This window comes from Megascapheus bottae, chromosome 6 (genome assembly GCF_031878675.1).
Source record: "Megascapheus bottae isolate mThoBot1 chromosome 6, mThoBot2.hap1, whole genome shotgun sequence".
Lineage (NCBI taxonomy): Eukaryota > Metazoa > Chordata > Mammalia > Rodentia > Geomyidae > Megascapheus > Megascapheus bottae.
This window is the reverse complement of record NC_143514.1, coordinates 48,610,371-48,631,832: the sequence shown is the minus strand read 5'-3', so window position 1 is coordinate 48,631,832 and position 21,462 is coordinate 48,610,371. Positions and strand designations below refer to the sequence as shown.

The following is a 21,462-nucleotide window of genomic DNA, read 5'->3' as shown; positions in this document are numbered from 1 at the left end:
GGGGCATGAACTCGGGGCCTGGGCACTGTCCCTGAATTTTTGTTCAAGGCTAGCACTCTACCACTTAAGCCATACCACCACTTCTGGCCTTTTCTGTTTATGTAGTACTGAGGAATTGAACCCAGGGCTTCATGCATGCTGGTACTCTACCACTAGGCCATGTTTCCAGCTGGATTGTGGTTCTTGACTTGAAACAAAGTATGGAATGTGACCAACTTCCCAACTATCATATTGCCATAGAGTTGCTCTTTGTGACACTGCAGCATAAGCCCCCTTTCCCATGGGGGGATGGCGTCTGCCAGGTCAGCAAGACCCCAGGAAAAACATGGACTAAGCATGACTAAACCTACCTTTTCCAGGATGTCTTCTATTTTAGTCTTCAGTGATCTCTTCTGGCAGTGGGTGGCACACTCATTCCAGTGTCAGCACCAGATCTAGAGCCCTGTGAATTAGGTGCTTGCCAGGTGAGAGGAAAGGAAAGTTACTAACTTTTGGGAGATTCCAGGTGACCAGAGTTTGAGAGAGGCTGGGTAAATACAGTCTGTGGAATTACCTGCTCCTTTGTAAAGGACCCTTGGTAAAACTTGTTACATTCATTTGGGCTGGAGGAACAACACCATTCTGGTTAGGCCTCCCTATAGCATTAATGGAGCAGAGTTTTATTCATTACCCAGTTTACAAAGTATAGTTATCCCATTCAGTGTGAGACCTCCATCCCCAGCTAATGTTGGTGAGTGTCACTGTTTTTAGACAATGTCTACCTCAACATAGCCAATGTGGATTTTAAGAGTCAAAACTCCTCCCAACTTGTCTTTGTACAATTCAGTGTCGCATATGGGAAGTACTCAATAGTCAAGGGGTGATAATGAATGTCGATCTACGATTACCTCTACTTGCCCCTTCCTTGAAGGTCCAGGATTGACTCCAAGCCAGATTGATGCCTGCATCTAAATCCCTTCCCATACAGTTGGCAGTTGTTTTTCATGATTCAAGAGGGTCTTGGCTTGAGGGGAAAGATCTCAACTAACACCAGAGAGAGACTCATTCATATGAGTAACCCAGGACACAAGGAATAAGAACAGAGCAGGAATGCTAGCTTTCTGAGGCCTTCCGGGAGATGGGAAGGCATGATCTCTACTGAGTAGTGAACTGCTTGGGAGACAAAGCTCTAGGGAAGATGACTATACAGGACTAGCCTTAGTCCTTAGTCCTGGGAAGAGAAAAGATCTCATTTGGGCCAGGACACCCACAGTCCCTCACTGCCCAGTGGCCCTCACCACCAGCCAGAGCAGTGTAGGAAGGGAGCATAGCCCCACCCGGCTCCACACCTCACACCCGTGAGCTCCAGATCCCCACATGGCCCTATTCTGGTACTGGAGACAAATGTCTGTCAGACTCACTCATTGTTGGAAAATTTATTTTATGCCTTACAAGCTAAGAACTCTTGCCACACACGAACCAAGTATAGAATTACGATTCCTCCCTAGTTTACTTACTTTCTCGTGAAACTTTACAAACAAGATTTTGTACACAGAGGTAGCAGAGGAAAATTCCAGTCTGCTTGTTCAGAAGCTCCGTGTCAGCAGGGAGGGGAGGGTGAGCCACACGCGCCTGCCGGCTCAGTGCTCTCCATCTTACGACTTTTGTCATTGGCCACACCAGTCTGCCAGGAGAGCTGTGGGCAAGCTGCTCACGGGGTGCTCACTCATCTGTCCCAGGGTCCCTACAGGTCCCACGAACAGCCTGGACTTAGGGAGCTTCTGGAGAACACAGCATTGAGTAAATTGTGCAATTCCTGCTTGATTTGCAGACTTTGTGAAAGATTATAAAAACATCATCCAAAAAATTGGCAGTAAAAATGACAACTCTTCCAAGGCAAGCCTGTCACAATTGTCACTTTGTGGTACGACATTAAAAACAGTCCTCAGTAGGCTCGTTGACTGCAGCCAAGGGTAACAGGGTGGTTGCTAGCAAAGCAGAAACGATGCTCATCGCAGCAACAACAGAACAGTGAATCAACTCGTACAGTGGACAGCGATCCAATCAACTGTGGCTTCTCACGAGGACAGATGGCAGGTGCGGGTGGAGGGCGTCATTGTTTCCATAGGAAATAAGGGAGTAGAAGTGGCAATTTCACTCCTGAATTTGGGCTCCTGAGTGCAATTGCTGGCGACTATATCCCAACACATATGATCGCCAACATTTCAATGCATGTCTCACACAATCTTTCGGCAAAAGTGGGTGTGGAGAGAACTGTGTGTGTGTGTGTGTGTGTGTGTGTGTGTGTGTGTGTGTGTGTGTGTGTGTGTGTGTGTGTGTGTGTGTGTGTGTGTAGTGGGGTAATAGCAGAGGATGAGATTTTCACACAGTTAAAATCTTTAGAACCTCACAATCAATCTTTCACATCTGTGCTTTAGAGGCACAGTTGTATTCAATGCTAGCCTTCCCTCCTCCTGGGTGTGGAGCTGGGTGCTGGAAGGGAACATTTGCAGAGGACAATGGAAGAAAGGGCTATTCAAACAGCACGGCAGGGAAGTTGTCACCTATGTCAAGTGTTCTCACAGATGCAAAACAACCAAAAAGGCACTTTGGGGCTGGTTGGGCCTCTTTGACTTGGCAATCTAGTTGACAGTGACAATCTGGCACTTCCCAAGGCTCTCAGGCTCTGCACATGGGGAGTGGGAAATATAGTAGAACATATATATATCTAAAGCCGAAAGAGGGCCGAAACTGTGAGCAATTCAACATACAAAAATTATACAACATAGGAAGGGTCTGTCTCTACCCCCTCCCCACTGTCCTGGGCCTCTGAACTTGATGAGCTTTGATGCTAAACTGGAAAGTACAACTATATGGATGGGTATTCAGTAACTCCTAGAGATGTGTGAGGAAGTCACTGTTACATCTGCCTTTATAGTATTAGTCATTGTGGAGAAATGAAATTTCAAGGTCAATCTCAACGTTAAACTTATAATGAAAAACAGTGTCTCCCAACCCAGATACCTAACTTGTATACAGCCATGTGAAGGGCCACAGCGGTTATGGTCAGGGAAAAGCAAATGATTGCAGGTCACATGGTTTGAGACGACAGTTTATTCAATATGTCTCCAAGCACTAAAAAGATGAATTTTAAGAAGTCAAACTGGATAAAAGTTCTATCTGCAAGTGCTTTAAATTTCACTTAAAAAAATGTTTTCTGAGCAACCCATAACTTCTTTAGGATTGATGGTCAGGGTGCAGCCTGTGCTTCTACAAAACACAGCGTTTTTATTGCTCTTTACAGTCTTAATTGTATCAGAAAGTACCTTCAAGAGCTTAGTGATCTTTCCAGTTTTGATCCCAAGACCACTGCCTCAGGGTCCAAGCTGATGCCCAGAGCTCTCAACCAGACCAGTGGGCAATACTATATGGAGAGGGAGACATATTAAATACAAAGGTCCATGTAAATACAATTCTCCAGCTACTACTTTACAGTGAAAGGGAGTTTTACCACATATCTTTACATCATTTTTAAATGAGATCTTCCTACTCAACATGACTGTAACATTAAACATTTTCCCCCACACACCAAAAGGCAGCTCGCCTTTCTCTGTTAAAATATAAAAACAAAGGAGTTTGTCTTGTGGCACTGAAGAGAAAGCCACCACTTCCCCCCTCTCTTGTGTGCTCACGGGACATGAGCTAGACAGCAGCTGTTTCCTTAAGTCTCCACACAGGTGTCAGTCCACATGTGCACGTGGGTCTACCTGCTGGAGCTTGCCTGCCAACACCTCCCAGCCTTCTAGAGAACAAAGGAAGCTTCTCTTCAGAGCAAATGGCCCTCCAGAGTCACACTTTCCCAGCTTTCCAGGCTCCTCTAAGGGCTTTGAGGATGAGATTCTGGTTTCCTGAGGTGCCAAGCACCCAGTGTGGTCAGGTGGTAGGCACAGTCTTCTAAGGGTCAACATCATCAAGGTCACTTCTTAACTCGCCAATCATCATGGGAGACTCTGATCCCTGAGGCAAAAAAACAGGAAATTAATGTCCATACAATAAAAATGAAGGGGAATGTTTTCTACACCATGTCCCTCATGTATGTTCTTTATGTCCTCATCTAACTAATTAAAGCTATGTCTATTAAAAGGTAATAAAACACAATCCTTGTATTCTGACTGCTGATTATGCAAAATCTTTCATTTGAATAGTTGTGTTTGGTAACAACCCCCACAAACAGGTTGTAATTAGAACTGTAGTGACCAAGAGAACCAAATACAGAGGTACTGCCACTACCAATGCATTGGCTGGTCTTCGGATAAAGGAGGTGATAGGTAAATCACCGAAAGTGACCCTGTCTGGGTGGTCCTAGCCATCCAACTGAAAAATCAGGTAGTAGCTGTCCTGAAAGTTGTTGAGAAGGTCTGGGAGACAATGCTTAAAAGAAACCACTAATCTACCCCCAGCAGCCTTCCCTCAACAAGCTGACACTGTCCTGTCCTGTGTTGGTGTCACAATATAGGTTACTGGAGAAGAATAAGCGCAATTAAATTCACACTTAAGTCATTTTCTCTGTATGGTGATAAATATTAAAACAGTTTAAAAAATCTAGGCATTAACTATTTTGAGTCCAGTGTAAATGGGTGCCCTTCAATAGCGTGGTATCTTTCATTTTGAAGGCCTCCATATCCAGAAATGCTGGAGAACTAAGGAGAGATCTTTGGCACATGCGTGTCAATGGCTGGATCTACACATGTACAGCTAGGTGCATTGGGCCACCATGCAGCTGTGATGGCCACATACCTTGCAGCCTGGCACTCCTTTCACATTACAGTGTTGTTCAGCTGTGCAAAGCTTGTGTATTCTTAGCTGACAGCACCAGCACCAGAGGGCTGCACTGTCCTATTATTCGTTCCACATGCTCTGAGCAACGTCTTTTCTTTCTTGGAGTCTTTTTGGAAAGTTAAAGTGCAGGTGCTGTGATTTCAGTCAAAGACAGGTCCCTGGAGATATGTGTACCTGTTGTAAGTGCCTCTCTCCATTCTCATTGGCAGGACTGCTCTCTGACCCATTGCTGCTTCCCGATTGCTCTTTTTCATTCAACAAAGCTGTGGCATATGCTAGTGTATCCTGCAGGAGATTCAAACACAAGCAAAAAAGGTTAAGACTGTTACTGTAGCAGCAACTACCCTTCTATGGCCTTTAGCTTAGACCAACTTAGTGCTTTTCTCCTAGGCAAATGCTTTGCTTGGATATACCAACTTGTTACTTTTTAAAAATTCAAAGGCTGCTTCAATTTATTCTCATTTTTGACTCACACTTCTCTTTTTTCAACAGTGGCTTCTGAAAACCCTGAAGTAAGGCTTTGCAAGTGCTCAAGCATGAAGACAGTTCTCACCTGAGCTGAGATGGTTCGCTGGAAGGTTTTTCCAGTTGAGGTTTCATTAGAGACATTACTCTGTGGTGTCCAATAGTGCTCTGACATCTAGGATGGAAGATGAAGCATGTCATCAGAGACGCAAGCAAGCCCCTGTGCCCCCAGTTTCAACAAGGGATAACCAAACCAAAAAGGTCTAGGAAATTTACCCAGACTGTCCATGACCCCAACACCATGGAGAACTTTCTTTTCTTTTAATACCTCAAGGGTAAATGTTCCATACATAATCATCCCTGCCTTTGCACTAACATTATCTGTGATCAATTATTTAACAGTAAAGTCTAAGAAATTGAACTGTTTTAAACCATATGCCAATCTGAGAATAATATGTTGCAGCTCAAAAAATTTTTTCTACCCATCAATATATTTATGTTGCCCATATCTATGTGGCCCAGCACTGTTATGGCTCAGTAATCCTTGCAGTGACAGATATATCAGAATGGAAACAGTAATACAGACACCTATATGGCAAAGTCTTGTCATTCATTCCATCTATATCAGCTAGGCCTTGAACCTTATCATATCATCACAAGGAGAATTCAGTACAAGGTATTCTGAGACAAAAGAGATCATATTCACATAATTTTTAAAATTCTCTAACAATTTTAATTGACACAAAATATTTGTACATATTTATGGGGTACAGTATAATTTAATACATATATGAAAAGTGTGATGATAAAACTAGGGTAATTAGCATTTCTATCTCCTTCAACATTTATCATTTTTTCCCCTTCCTTCCTTCCTTTCCCTCACCTCTTTCTTCCTTTTTCTTTCTCTCTCTTTATTGTTTTTGTCAGTCCTAGGGCTTGGATTCAGGGTCTGAGCACTGTCCTTGGGCTTTCTCAAGGCTAGAGCTCTACCACTTGAGCCACAGGATCACTTCCAGCTTTCTTCTGTGTATGTGGTACTGAGGAAGTGAACCTAGGGCTTAGTGCATGCTAGGCAAGCACTCTACCACTAGGACATGATCCCAGCCCAACTTTTGTCATTTTTATTAAAGAATTTATTAACATTGATTTTTATATCACATTTCAAATGTCATGTTTAACAAACAAGTATTCAAGAAAGGAATCTCTATATACAATCACTGGCACTTAGATTTTAGAACATAATTAAAATTAAGCTGAGGATTTGTATGTCATAGGTACATATTAATGTATGTAATAAAATATTATGTCTATGGGCCGGGAGTCTGGCCTAGTGGTAGAGTGCTTGCCTAGCATGTATGATGACCCAGGTTCAATTCCTCGGTACCACATGCACAGAAAAAAGCCAGACATGGTTCTGAGGATCAAGTGGTATAGCTCTAGTCTTCAGAAAGTTCAAGGACAGGGCTCAGGCCCTGAGCTCAAGCCCAGGACTGGCAAAAAAAAAAAAAAAAAAAAAAAAAAAAAAAAAAAATTCATGAAAACCCATCACACCATTTTAAAAATTTAATTTTTTATTGTCAGGGTACTAACTTTCATGGTATTCTATCTTACTCCCCCTTTTCTACTTAGTTTATAATAGTTATTATTTATTAATCTCTTACTAGACCTAAAATGTAAACTAGATATTATCACAGATAAGTATGTCTAAGGAAAATAGAGAGTATCTAAAGCTGAGTGCCATGTATGGTTCCGGGCAACACTAGGTTGGGGCATACCCCTATTTAGAAGGGAACACAAACTTGTACTAAGACACAAATTGAACACATACAAATAGGCATTGGCTGTACTAAAAAAATGCTTCACATCTGAAAATTCCTGGAGGTCAGTTTACCATTTTAGGTTTAGAAGATTTTCTCTTATTAGATATGTTAAACCTAGAAAAGTTCAAAACTCATTTACCTTTTTCTGCAGCCACTGCACAGCCCAGCTCCAGTGGTGGGAATTTTCCTTGAAATATTCTTTAGCTGCAGGACACCTGGTGATCAAGAAAACTTACTAGTTGAATGCTTTCTTTGAAAATATTCCCATTCAATCTATGATACCTTGGTATTGTGAAACATCTCCACTTTCATTAAAATTCAACTGTCTTTGTATTATATTTTTACAGTACTTTTCTTGGTTTTGCTAGGTAATGCATTTAACTTGCCAAAGTAAACACTAAGTGCAAAGTCTTGCACCTATCTTTAACACTTATCCAAGTAGTCTTGCTAAAATTTAAAGTTGGAAACCAAAATTGAAAAAAAAATATCTAAACTCAGATTTATGCATTTAGCAAATGACTTTTTGATATAATCAAAAGAACGAAAGCGATTATGGCAACAATTTTAAAGCATGGTCTGGGAACTTTTCCTTTTCTGTTTTTCCGTACTTAACTAGGAAGCTGTCTCACATGTGAAGTATGGAAGTATGAGGTTGTCACTAGTGTGTAGAAGAAATCAATTTGTGAAGAATGAAGATGTGCATGGAAAGAAACTGACAGCAAAAGGAACATCTGGTAGTATCAGACATACCATGTGGCCCTAGTACTACTTGAAATGTCACTCTTGACACACTACCAATATCATGTCTCATTAATGAACCAAGAGTTGTGGCATGATAATATTCGTGTCCACAATACTAAGTCATTTGAAAACATAGTTTATGCTTTATTTTACCTGGGTTCTAATTTGTCTGGTTAGGAAGTTTAAAAGTATCAAAGTAAACAATAGATTTTTCATTCTGGAGAATAAGAAACCTAGATTTTTATTGTTTCAAGACCAAACACGGCAATCCCCATGCCTAAGAGTCAGAGCAAAATGAATCAAGTGATAATAAGAACCCAAGCCTTCCAAGGATCTCTCCATCAGTAAACAGGAAGAACTCTCACCTGACACATGGACAAACCCTGATTACATGCTAAGTGAAGTAAGCTAGACATAAAAAGAAACATGCTGTATGCTGTATTCTGAGGTGCTTTTAGCATTCAAATTCAGAGACAAATCAGAATGGCTGTAAAGGGCTGGGCAAAGAGAGAAAAGGGGCTCAATGTTTCATGGGTAAAGAGTTTCAAATATGAAAGATGCAAAGAATTCTGGAGATAAAATTGTAATTGTACAACAGTAGGCATTGTTGAGTTGTATATGTAAAAGTGGTTAATATGGCAAGTTTTATGGATATTTTATCACAATCAAAAGAAAAGAACTTTTACATTGGGGTTCACAGCCTATGTTAACATTTAGTTCTATGACTTGAGGCATGTCACATAAGTTGTATGTGATAAACTAGTTTACTTCAAGAGACTGCTGCAAGCCAAGTGCTTCACACAATGCCTTGGTTCTTAAGTGCTCAATCTATAGATGACAAGAATTTTGTCCCTTGAGAAGCTTGTTTTAAAACTAGGAACCAGAGCTTGAGTGAGAGTCAGTTCTTAAATGGAAGACACTTCGAGAAGGTTCACTAACTCTTGCTCAATTCCTGATCTTCTAACATAGACTTTCTGACTTCGCCTTTCATGCGTGCGTGCATGCGTGCGTGTGGGTGTGTATACACTCGTGTATACATGCCAATAGTGAGGCTTGAACACAGCTTTAACGTGGCCCCTTAGCTTTTTCATTCAAGGCTAACACTACTACTTGAGCTATACCACCACTTCCAGCTGTTTTTCTAGGTAATTCTACATTTTCTGAGGGTCATCTAAATAGGTTTTCTGACCTCCCAGGAAGCATGTTCTGACTGAATCAAATACTCTAAGGCTAAAACAAGGCAGGTCTTTTCCAATCAAATATGACTAGTTAGAACACCTTTCCTCTATGCATTTTAAGCCCATACTTACTTTTGAGCAAGAGTTACAAGAAATTTGACACACTGGTAGCAGCGACTGCTGTCAACGTGATTACTGTGATGCATCAAAGCTGGGGGAAGAGGAGAGGACATTTAATAAGGCACTGAACTGAAAGAAAGGCTAAGTTCTACCGTTCTGAAAATTATGCTGACAAGTGGATAGGAAAGAACTTGATGAAAGCCACAGTGATACCTGACTCAATAGATCTTCTCCAATTCTAACAGGTAGAAATGCTACTTTTACTATGTTCACAAAACAGACATGATAGTTTGATTTTCAAAAAAACCTGAAAACAAAATTACAATTTCATCTGACTGATTATTCAAATCTTTCCACACACCATGCTGATAAGAGAAGGGTAGCTGTAGCACAGTTTGATAAGTAGAAATTTATGACACTAGTTCCTTCTTTGATTTTTTTATGGTAAAAATGATTTCATTGTTTTAAATACATATATGTAATGTCCTTTGGTCAAATTCATTTCATCTACTACTTTTCTTATCCCCTTTACAATAGTTTGAACATAATTTGAATGGGCTCCATTTCATTTACACATATGAAATTATTTTTATAAAATTAATTTTATTTATTCTTTAAGTCATACCAAGAAATAAAAGAGAGGGTCTCAAATTTGGTACCAGGAAGCCATATTCCCATCTCCAAATTATTAATTTTTGATGGCATACAACAGAAACTTCTGAAAATAACAAAAATCAGGTAAAACTTTTCATTTTATTTTATTTTCTTTCTTCCCTTACTCTTCTGATTCTGTCTCGCCACCCATTTATCTATGAACTTCTCTTTTGTCTTTTACCTTGTCCCTATCCCCCAAAACTAGTTGTTCTTTTTTTTTTTTGTTGGTCATGGGGCTTGTACCCTGGGCCTGGGCGCTATCCCTGAGCTCTTCAGCTCAAGGCTACCACCCTACCCCTGGGTCTGGGCATCGTCCCTGAGTTTTTCAGCTTAAGGCTACTGCCCTATCTCTTGAGCTACAATGCCACTTCTGGTTTACTAGTGGTTAACTGGAGATAAGCGTCTCACAAACTTTAGTGCCTGGGCTGGCTTTGAAGATCCTCACATCTCAGCCTCCTGAGTAGCAGATTACAGGTATGAGACACTGTGCCCGGCCCGACACTAGTTCTTGGCATTGAATTATTTCCTCCTAATTTGGAAATAAACAGTACTTGTCTCTGTTGGGAAAGTGGCATGTACCTATAACCCTAATTATATTGAGGCAGTAAGATCAAGAATCTGAGGCCAGCTTGGGCTACAGCACTACTCTGTCACAAAGAAACTAAACCAATCAACCATACCAAAAAAACCCCCTAATAACCTCCCTACCCCACTAGCAGAACAGGGCATTATTCCAGTTTGTATGCATTTAAAGTGCTTAAGCTCCAGACAACTTGGAGGCTGCTCTGATCAAAACACAGTATTCTTAATAGAGAGCTCAGAAAATTGTTATTAAAACTTTTTGGCTTAAGTCTCTTTATACAATAAAAGGAGGCCCTGCGAGTCTTCTTAATATAGTCATGTCCAGCTAGCAATGGAGGAATGTTCTGAGAAACAGTGAGAACACCAGTGAACTTACATAAAGGAAAATAGCTACCATGTTGCTGGAGGTGGTCATAGTGACATCACTGTATGCATGGTCATATAGTGTGTGTCTTCACACAGAAAAATCTAAAGTGACATTCATCAGCTGGAAAAAAAAGCCTGTAATCCTAGCTACTCAGCAGCCTGAGATCTGAGGATGGAGGTTCAAAGCCAATCCAGGTATGAAAGTCTGTGAGACTTTTATCTCCAATTGACTACCAGAAAAATTGGAAATGGTGCTTAGTTCAAGTGGTAGACTGCTAGCCTTGAGCTGAAGAGCCCAGGGACAGCGCCCAGGCCCAGAGTTTAAGCCCAATGACCAAAAAAACCCAAAACAACAACAACAACAAAACAAACTGGTTATACGCCTTTTGAGAAAGAAAGCCCCGTGAGTAGGCAAAGGTAGTGGGGGTACATTTACATGTTATGCTTCACATGTCAGGCTTTATAGTTTTTTTTTTCTTCCAATGTCTGCTGAGTAAAAGATTTTTGATGATCTTTGACTTGTATTAAAATTGCAGCACGCACCCTTGACTTTACCTGAAAAAAGGATCCAAGCCACTGTTTACTGAGCAGAAGTAGAAGGTAATATTCTCAGGTTTTAAAGTTCCTGGCTAAGACAAACTCAGGAGCCCTAACTGGGAGTCTATAGGATTAATTAGTTATCTAAGTAGATATGGCAGCAGGGAGGCTCTGGAGAACACAGGTTATCTACACAGACACTGAAGACAGGCTCAGCCAGGCATACTTGCCTAGTAATCCATTTTCTGTCTCAAATACAAATTTGATTCGTTCCACTTGTATAGGATCTTCAATGACCTATGATAGGGAAGAGACAGTGGTTGATGAGTGAAACAGCCTGTAATAGCCATTGGTGACTTTTTCATACTTCCATGGAAGAGATTCAAAACAAACAATATGCTATGTCATTGTCATGTATCTCACACATCTCACCAAGATAAAAACTATCAAGTAAAATAGAAGTATCTGTTCACTTGCTACGTATATGTTCCTACAACCTGTATCTCCAGTCTGTGTGGGATGAGGGTATAGGATTTCAAGATCCTCAGGACAAGAGATTTATTCCTTTTTTTTTTTTTGGTGGGTCATGGGGCTTGAACTCAGCTTAGGCGCTTCCCTGAGCTAAAGAGCTCAGGGTTACTGCCCTTTATAAACCCTGAGCCTGGGCGGTGTCCCTGAGCTCTTCAGCTCAAGCCTACTACCCTACCCTTGAGCCAAGCCTCACTTCCCGGTTAACTGGAGGTAAGAATTTCAGGTTCTTTTGTGTCTGGGCTGACTTTGAACCTTGATCCTCAGATTCCAGCCTCCTGAGTAGCTAGCATTATAGGCATGAGCCACCTGGCCGCCCGCCCGGCTAAGAGATTTATTCTTTAGTTTCCTAAAGTGTGTTAAAAGCTTTGCTATCAACAGGCTCTAAAAACTGCTTTGTAACGTTTTGTTCTGCTACAGAGGGCTGGATCTGTTTCAGTTGTCCCTCCCTACCTTATTCCTTCCCTCCCTTCCTTTGTTGGGCATGGGGCTTGAACTCTGAGCCTGTGGTGCTGTCCCTGAGCTCTTCAGCTTAAGGCTAGAGCTCTACCTGTTGAGCCATAGACCTACTTCCAGTTTTCTGGCAGTTTAATTGGAGGTAAGAGTACCATGGACTTTTGTGTCTGGGTGGCTTTGAACCATGATCCTCAGATCTCAACTGAGTAGTTATGATTACAGGCATGAACCACGGAGCCTGCCCCTTCATTTCATTTCATTTTTTTGTCAATTGTGGAGCTCAGGACCTGGGCACTTCTCTGGAGCTGTTCCCCCCCCCCCCCCCCTAAAATTAGTACTCTACCAATTTGAGCCATAGCTTCACTTCCAGTTTTCTGGTGGGTAACTGGAGATAAGTCTCGTAAACTTTCTTACCCAGGCCTACTTTGATTTGTGATCTGCAGATCTCAGCCTCCTGAGTAGCTAGGATTACAGCTGTGAGTCACCAGCAGCCAGCTTATTTCTAGTTTTTGACACAACTGTGTAACAATGTAGTGAACTATCTGGGTTTGTTACTTATCTACCTCAACGATACACGGTCCTTCTAAAGTTTGTAAAAGTACAAGGACTGCTAGGTACCAGTGGTTCATGCCTATAAGCCTAGCTACTCAGGAGGCTGAGATCTGAGGACTGCCATTCAAAGCCAGCCTGGGCACAAAGTCCATGAGATTCATATCTCCAATTAACCTGCCAGAAAACCAGAAGTGGCACTGTGGCTAACTGGTAGAGCTCTAGCCTTGATCTGAAGAGCTCAGGGATAGTACCCAGACCCAGAGTTCAAGCCCCATGGCAGACACACATACACAAAAGTTCTAGGACCAAAAGAGGTAAAGAACCAGAAAGATGGCCACCAATGATAGATTTTTAAATTTCAAACCTAATCTTGTTTTCAATATCTTTGATACCAGGCCTCCTAGCAAGCATTCTACCATGTAAGCCAAATCTTTTTGTTTTTAGTTATTTTCAGATAGAGTCTTACACTTCTGGTCTGGGACCACGATCTTCCTACCTAGACTTTCCATGCAGCTGGGATTATAGGCACATATCACCACAGCTTTCTTGGAGGCAGGGAAGATGACTAATGAGCAAAATGGGCTGAGTTACAGACAATGCAAAGTTGTGGTGAGATAGTGCAAAACTAGAGACCCAAAGAAGCACATGGTTACTGCTTCTAGTGACTGCTGTACTAATATGACTAGATTGTATGATTTTTTCAGTATGGTTGGAAATTTAGAAAAAAGTAGTACAGGTTGGGTCAAACAAAACCAGTACACAAGTCGAAGCTGGCCCTCAAGGTCTTGTGTCTAATCTGTGGCCAACACAAGACCATGCTTTAGCATTGGTAGCAGATATCCTAGTTTGGGTTTTGCTTCTAAAGCCCTACCCAATTCCCATCTAGTTATCCTATTCATAGAGCTCCTTAAGATCTGGAGGAGAGTCTGGGAACCAAAACCAGTTGTTTGACAGGTAAGGCTTGGCCATAGGCCCTACATTAGCCAAGGAAGGACTTCAGGCCAAATACTTCATATTTCTAAATCTCCCCAAATCCCTCATTATAACTGCCTTTTCTTTGTTGGTCCTGGGGCTTGAACTCAGGGCTTAGGCACTGTCCTTGAGCCCTTTTGTTCAAGGCTATCTACCAATTTGGGTCATAGTTCCACTTTCGGTTTTGTGGTAGTTAACTGGAGATTAAGATTCTTAAGGACTTTCCTGCCCAGGATTGGCTTTGAATTGTGATCCTCAGACCTCTGCCTCCTGAGTAGCATGAGCCACTGGAGCCCAGCTATAGGCAGTTATAACTGCCTTTACTTGTTCCATATTTCTGAATTCAGGAACTATTCTATAATTATACTCATTTTCACAGCTCCTTATACTTTTTTTTTTCTTTTTTGCCAGTCCTGGCGCTTGAATTCAGAGCCTGAACACTGTTCTTGGGCTTTCCTCAAGGCTAGTGCTCTGCCACTTGAGCCACAGCACCATTTCCACCTTTTTCTATGTATATGGGGTACTGAGGAATTAAATCTGGGTCTTCGTGCATGGTAGGCAAGCACTTTTCCCACTAGGCCAAACTCCTGGCCCCTCTTTAAATACTTTTTAATACCACTTATACAATAAACAATGTCTAAGACTTGGTGAACTAACTGTTAAGCTAACAATCTATCTCCTGAAGTTTTTGTTCTTAGCAAGGTTCATCCTTTATTGGGAAGGCCCCTGTAAGAGTTGTCACCCACCACTACTCACTCTGACACTGCACACTGATTGTATATGTCTGGCCTGACACCTTCACTAAAGTTCAAGCAGGTATAGGTTTACTGCTGCTTGTCGCTAATCAGTAATGAATGAAGGACACGCACTGATATGACTCAACAAATACAGGTAAAATAAACAGAAAATAAAAATAAAAGGACTAATAATTCATAAACACATGCTAACAAATACAATAATAATAATAATAATAATGTGAATCAGAACATTTATAACTTACCAATATCTCATGAAGCAGTTGGAATGTATTCTTTAATTCATGAGGTGGAGCAGTTTCTAGCTGATTCTGAAATTTGTTTGGAAAGAAAACAAATTCCAATGACTTTACAATAGGAAGCACATTTAGACTGGTAATCAACTATTGGAACCAAGCCCTAGTTCTACTACTAGGAGCCTCTAGAAAAGTCAATTCTCTTCTCAGTTTCCTTGAATACAGAATCTGGGACAAATAACTTCCAGTAAGGCTCTTTCAGTTCCACAGTTCATGATACTTGATCAAGAATAAAGGAAGGTGAAGAAGAAAGGAAAGAATTGAAGCTACTGAACAACCCCAAATTTGTATATGTACATATCCTATTCTGCTTTTAGAATATGTTAGTGTAGCTAAGAGAATACAAATGAGAAAGCTTTGAGACAAGTATTGAGGATAGTATATTAAAAGGCAATTTATGAAATAAAAAATCTGCTAAAACACGCTATATGAAAAAAGATTCATAAAACTCACATTGCTTTGTACATTTTAATGCTTATAAACATCTAAGGTTGGAGAAGGTACTTCACTTAACAGCCCAATTCCAAGGTGCCAGAGCATACCTTACTACACTACACCTCACTATACCTTCATAGCCTGTGAAGTCAACTCTCTTTACCATTTTTTTGCAGAGAGGGGTTATAAAGGTAGGAAACAGGTAAGAAGGAAACTTAGTCACCTCAGAAGAGTTCTGTATAGAAAAGGTTGAAGACAGAGGATTTCTTACAGAGGAAACAATCACAGTACTTAGGTGTGGTATTCTTTTTTTCCATATATTTTTTATTGTAATTAATAGAAGGGTTACATTATATTCACCAGATAGAAGGTATATTATTTCACAAACATTGATACCCTTTCTCATGTCTTGATCCCCATTTCCCTTCCCCCATCCTCGCCCCTCATCTTGTTTTCCTCCCATCCCTATCCTATTTCAAATAACCAAATAAGCATATATACAATATATCAGATACCAAGGTGAAATACTGTAACAATATGAGATAGCCAAGGGACAGCAAAAGAGATGAGAGATAACACGGTACATTAAGAATAACAATCACTCATTATACGGCTTTTGAATCTATATCCTGGAGGTCCTTTCATTTAGTGTCATACTATATGGCCTTATGTATCTAGGTTTGCTCTATTGTAAATCTCTGCTAGGAAAGCCCAAGGTTTCTATTGTTTATGACAAATGAGGGAAACCACTGAGCCTAAGTTTCTTTGAGTCTGGCTTACTTCACTTCATATGATTTTTTCTAAGTCTTTCCATTTCCTTACAAACGGGGTGATGTTATTCTTTCTGACAACAGCATAGAATTTCATTATGTATAAATACCACATCTTCATGATCCACTCATCAACTGAGGGGCATCTAGGTTGGTTCCATATCTTTGCTATGGTAAATGCTGCAATGAACATTGTTGTGCTAGTGAATTTAGTATGTCCTTGTTTCTGGACGATTGGGTAAATGCCAAGGAATGGAATTGCTGGGTCATAGGGGAGCTCTATGTTTAGTCTTTTGAGGAACTGCCATACTGCTTTCCATAGTGGTTGAATGAGTTTGCACTCCCACCAGCAGTGTAGTAGTGATCCCTCCTGGCCACATCCCCTCCAGCACCATTATTAGATGAAGAATCTAATTCTTGTGTATGCATAGAGAGCACAGAATGAAACTTATCAGTATCAATATTGCTTCTTGAGGAAGAGGACAAAAATCACTGGTAACAGTGACTTTGTCTTGGTTTTGCGTATTTAAATTTAGTAATATATTATCTATGTAAAGATAATAAAATCAATCTGATTGCTACTGATGAGCTGCAGGACCTTGCCTTGTACTCCCCATGACTCACTTTCTTCAGCTATGAAATGGTGATAACACTCTCTACTTCATAGGATTACTCGAGACCTAAGTGAGCTAAACATATTGTGGCATTCAGCAGTAGAACTTGAATGATAGTTATTACTATGATGAGTGGTACTTACAAATTAATAATTATTTTTGAAGGGGAGAAAATACTACTTCTGATTTTTAAAACACTACTTGGGAAGGAAAATAAAGAGCAGAAAAAGTTTTACACACTGTCACCATAGAATTACTATGAACTATAATGGTTAAAAAAATTATGGTATGGCATATGAAAAAATACTATTCACTGATAACCTGATAAAATGACAGAAAAATATTGGTAACATTAAGTAGAAAAAAAGACAATCATAGACAAAATCCCAATTGTGTTAAAAAATAAGAATAGGGAATAAGAGGACATAATAGAAGACAAACTAAAAGATGTTTTCTGGTACCAATGAATACAAGGATCATGAGTTCCTAATTCTTTACTTTTCAAATATAAATACATTCTATTTTTATGACTAAGAAAACAATGTTATTAATAACCAGCTATTGCCTGGGGCTGAAGGAAGGCTCTTCTAGTATGTCATACAATGCTTTATTAGGTTAAATTGACACTGTACCTTAATGAAATGCAGCATGGTGAAGGAAAAGTGCTCATTACAGAAACAGCAGTATACCACCATCTCAATAAGCGCCAGGAGTGAGCCTGTCAGCTCTCGCAATGCAAACATGACCTGGTGGGAATGATAGAGATTTTAGAACACCAGCACTGCCACAAAACAAGAGTTTCCAGTTTGTGGGCACGCAGCACAATTTTGTCAGATGTGCACCATTTTTTCTTTTCTAGGAGTGTGGTTCCTAGAAGGACAAATGCCCTTGAATGATTAACTGTTGAGAGATTCAACAATGTTAAGTCAAAAAATGTTATAGCACTGTGGTTGTAATTTAAAAATATGTGAACCAGGTTTTAGGAAGAGGACTTCATAAGAGTGGTAACCCTGGGTCTACCAGAAGGGTTGGGCTCAGGACGGACAGAGACAAAGAGGTCAGGGAGCAGCCCTCTCTCACTCCTGAGCTTTAAAATCACATATGGTTCCAAGTGGTAATATTTTTGAATTAGGAACAAACAAGAGATTGGGAATATTCCCCCGACACTATGATAATGTTGACATGTGAAGTAAAATTTATGTCCTGCTAGGCTCTGGAGGACTAATTGCTGGACTAGACTTGAAAGTTTAGTCATTGGCTAAGAAAGAGAAGAAGAATACTCTCTTTTAATATGTAATGTATACAATGTGGTGCTGGATATAGAACCCAAGGCCTTGTGACAGAAACTGAACTCAAGGCCTGTACATGCTAGTAAAAGGCATTACACATTCTTTTTTTTTTTTTTTTGCATTTTTTTATTGTAATTAGTAAAAGGGTTACATGATATTTGCCAGATAGAAGGTGCATTAATTCACGTACATTGATACCCTTTCACGTGTCTTGGTACCCATTTCTCTCCCCCCCCACACCCCCACATTACACATTCTTATTACTGACCCATATTCATCTTATTCTTTCTGACTTTGATATAGCCATGGATTCATTTATTCTCTTAACAATACTCTACCAGAATAAAAAGCAAACAACAGCAACAAATAGATATTTCCTCAAGTAGAAGAGAACAGCATAAAGAGAACATGGCTTGAGCATAAGTACCTACCTCTAACAGATAAGGTTTTCCTTCAGACAAGAATAGCAAGGCTTCTACTTCCTCGTGGAGGGGCAGCAGGGGACTTGAGGGAGCAATGCTAACAGGTGGCCGTTGTTTAAATATGCCAGGAGCTTTAGGGACCAAACAAAACCTGTCATACTTGGCATTATTCCACAAAACAAATATCCAGAGTAATGTGGCTCTCAAGATTCACATACATAACTGCTGAAGTCTCATCATCTGATCTCTAGGTCCAGTGGGGAAGTAAGGTACCCTTATAAGAGAAAATGTGTACTTATTTCCTTCAAAATAAAGTACGCTTCAAATTGAAGCTGTAGACTCTCAGAGTGAGTCTCACACAAGACAGTTTTTCAGAGGGAAAAAACATATTGAGAAAGTACCCAAAGCTGAAACTAATGAAAAACTGAACAAGTCTATTTTTTGCTCCTCAAATAATTGTTTTCAAAATATTCATGTTAAAGTTTCAACTGATATAGAATGGGTTTTCATTTGCAGTGATGAATAAACTCTGAATTACCCTTTATCCCTAGAGTGCTTACAAATACAGGCAGGGGTTTGGCTCTAGTGGTAGACTACCTGCCTAGCAAGTACAGACCACCGATTTCAAACAGTACAAAACCAAACAATAAAGAAACCAGAATTATTTAACCCCTTCCCTATTACATGACAGATGCACTTTCTCTTACAACAAACTAGTAAGATGAGGTTTAACATGAATCAAAACAAAACTTTTAAGTGTCCAAGTATCAAATAACTGAGTGAAAATATCCATTCAATGGCTAACATTAGTACTTTCCATACTAGAGAAAGTCAGCATTTCTTGAAAGATATGACAATTCTTACCAACATTCCTCTGGGAAGAGACATCTGAGTGCAAGACAAGCAATGCTACTGTATTATGGAGATTCCCAAATTCTCGTGCTTGTGCTGAGCTCCATCGACGTATCTACCATCAGAGAAGATAAAGCATATTTGTCTTAACAGGTGTTTTATCTAGCTCATGGTAGATTTGGTCCATGATTATTTCTCACTGACCACAGAAGAGGTCAAGGTACAAAAAAGTTGTTTTTAAACTCTCTAGGCACATTAATTCACATTTAAAAACCAATATATTTGGGTTTACAATTTAGTTGGAGTGCTCTCATAATTGCTACCTATTTTCTAGTTCCTTGGCTACCTGATGAGCTGTGTGAATGTGGGCAGTTTTTCCACAATGTAACTCGTTTCCTATTCTTTCACTTTTGATTGTGAGGACCAAATGTAATATTAAAAATGAAAATGTTTCACAAGTAACGTATCCTACATGTACCAAATAATATTAATTACATGTGCAGTACAAATACAGTGAGTTTAAATCATCACCAGGATCAACAGAGTCCAGGAACAACAGGGTGATGTGACTGGAAATTGAGAGAAGCACAAGTGGCAAGTCTTCCTGGAAGAAAGGAAGGAAACCTTTGCCCAAGCAATGTACAGCACAGAGAAAAGATTTCAGCTTTGCAATCGTCATAGCTGAGCCTGAACTTCTGAGCTACCAACACATCTGTTTTTGTTGTCAACAGATTACTGCATACCTCTGTGCTTTACTTTTTATCTGAGAAGGAAATGAAACTATTTCACAAAACTGAATCCAAAAGGCAATACCACAAAGTGAACAGGTGTGTCAGGTACATAATAAGCACTGCATACATCATTACTGAATGTTAATTTCTTATGTATTTAAAACCTATCAAACAAAAGTAACACAATGGATGACAAAAACAAGACATAAAAGACTTTTAAACAGGAAAGTCGTATGTGGGTATAACCAACCCTTTCTATGGAACTTTCATTTGATTAAGTGCATCGTTCCTAGAATATCAATTTATAGTCGCCCAGTTACTCAATGAATTCCAACGAACAGCAAATCATTCCTAGCCCCAGGGAGGAAGGACCAATGTCATCACTTCCTTGGTCTTTTTCATCCTTGCCTTCTCTGTCAGAACTATCTTTGCCTCCTCTGACAATCACACTTCCTACTATGATGAATATACATTTCTATGGGTTATTATCAGGCCCAATTCTATAAAAAGAAATTATAAAGTGATTGATCCCCCAAAATGTTAAAGCCTATGCAGTAGTAGTTAGGTGCTTGGGACTTATGAATTAAAAAATAGGAATCCCTTACAAAAAGAAACCAGGAGAAATTAAAGGTACTATGATAAGAATATGAAAGCTGGGGCTGGGAGTTTGGCTTAGTGGTCAAGTGCTTGCCTGGCAAACATGAAGCCCTGGGTTCAATTCCTTGGTACCACATACATAGAAAAAGGTGGGAGTGATGCTGCTGTGACTCCGGTAATGAAGCTCTAGCCTTGAGAAAGCTCAAGTGCCCAGGCTCTTGGCTCTTAGTTTAAGCCCCAGAACTGGCCAAAAAAAAAAAAAAAAAAAAAAAGAATATGAAAGCAGTCATTACCTGATTGTTCTGGCGATTGGCCCCAAGAAGGAAGCTGATCATGTGTCGGAGTGCTGAATGCCTCAGAAGAAGATCTCCAGCCCTAATACCTTGCTGTCATAAGACATTGAGATGGACAAATTACTCATCTGTTCAGACAAAAATTTCATCTATCCTTCCTTTCTTTCTTTTTACTTTTTGGTAATACTGGAATTTGTACTTAGGACCTTCTATTTGCTAGGTAGGTATTCTACCACATAAGCCATGTCCTCCACTGGATCCACTGGTGCCTGGCCTCCCATCTCTTTTTTACTCTAATTTTGGATAGGGTCTCACAGTCTGAGACTAGCCTGACACCACAATCCTTCTACTTATGCTTCCCATGTAACTGAATGAATGACAGGCATGTATAAATACACCTGCCTTGTTGGTTAAGATGAGGTCCTGCTAACTTTTTTCCCAGGCTAGCCTCAAGTTTCAACTATCTCAATCCCTACCTCTCAAGTGGCTGGGATTACAGGTATGAACCACTGCAGCATACCCCATTTGTTAAAAAAAAAATCACTAAATGAGAAGTTTTAAGCCAATACATTATTACATGTTATAATTTAAATATATCAAGGACTTAAGTACTAAGTAA

At 40.0% G+C, this 21,462-nt stretch overlaps 1 protein-coding gene across 2 annotated transcripts in view; it reads right to left on the bottom strand.

The window, feature by feature from the left end:
- Nucleotides 1-3,078: 3,078 nt before the first annotated feature.
- The window catches only part of Usp24 (ubiquitin specific peptidase 24), a 127,302-nt gene continuing 108,918 nt past the window's right edge, over nucleotides 3,079-21,462 (bottom strand). For both annotated transcript variants that reach the window (XM_090334752.1, XM_090334753.1), the window contains 11 exons: nucleotides 20,844-20,936; nucleotides 19,235-19,337; nucleotides 18,380-18,501; nucleotides 17,292-17,405; nucleotides 14,790-14,855; nucleotides 11,512-11,578; nucleotides 9,155-9,233; nucleotides 7,243-7,318; nucleotides 5,372-5,458; nucleotides 4,993-5,103; nucleotides 3,079-3,996 (listed from right to left, as the gene is read on the bottom strand). In XM_090334752.1, the coding sequence (XP_090190878.1) occupies nucleotides 3,934-3,996; nucleotides 4,993-5,103; nucleotides 5,372-5,458; nucleotides 7,243-7,318; nucleotides 9,155-9,233; nucleotides 11,512-11,578; nucleotides 14,790-14,855; nucleotides 17,292-17,405; nucleotides 18,380-18,501; nucleotides 19,235-19,337; nucleotides 20,844-20,936 (981 nt within the window). In that variant the 3' untranslated portion in view covers nucleotides 3,079-3,933. The remainder of the gene's footprint in view (nucleotides 3,997-4,992; nucleotides 5,104-5,371; nucleotides 5,459-7,242; nucleotides 7,319-9,154; nucleotides 9,234-11,511; nucleotides 11,579-14,789; nucleotides 14,856-17,291; nucleotides 17,406-18,379; nucleotides 18,502-19,234; nucleotides 19,338-20,843; nucleotides 20,937-21,462) is intronic.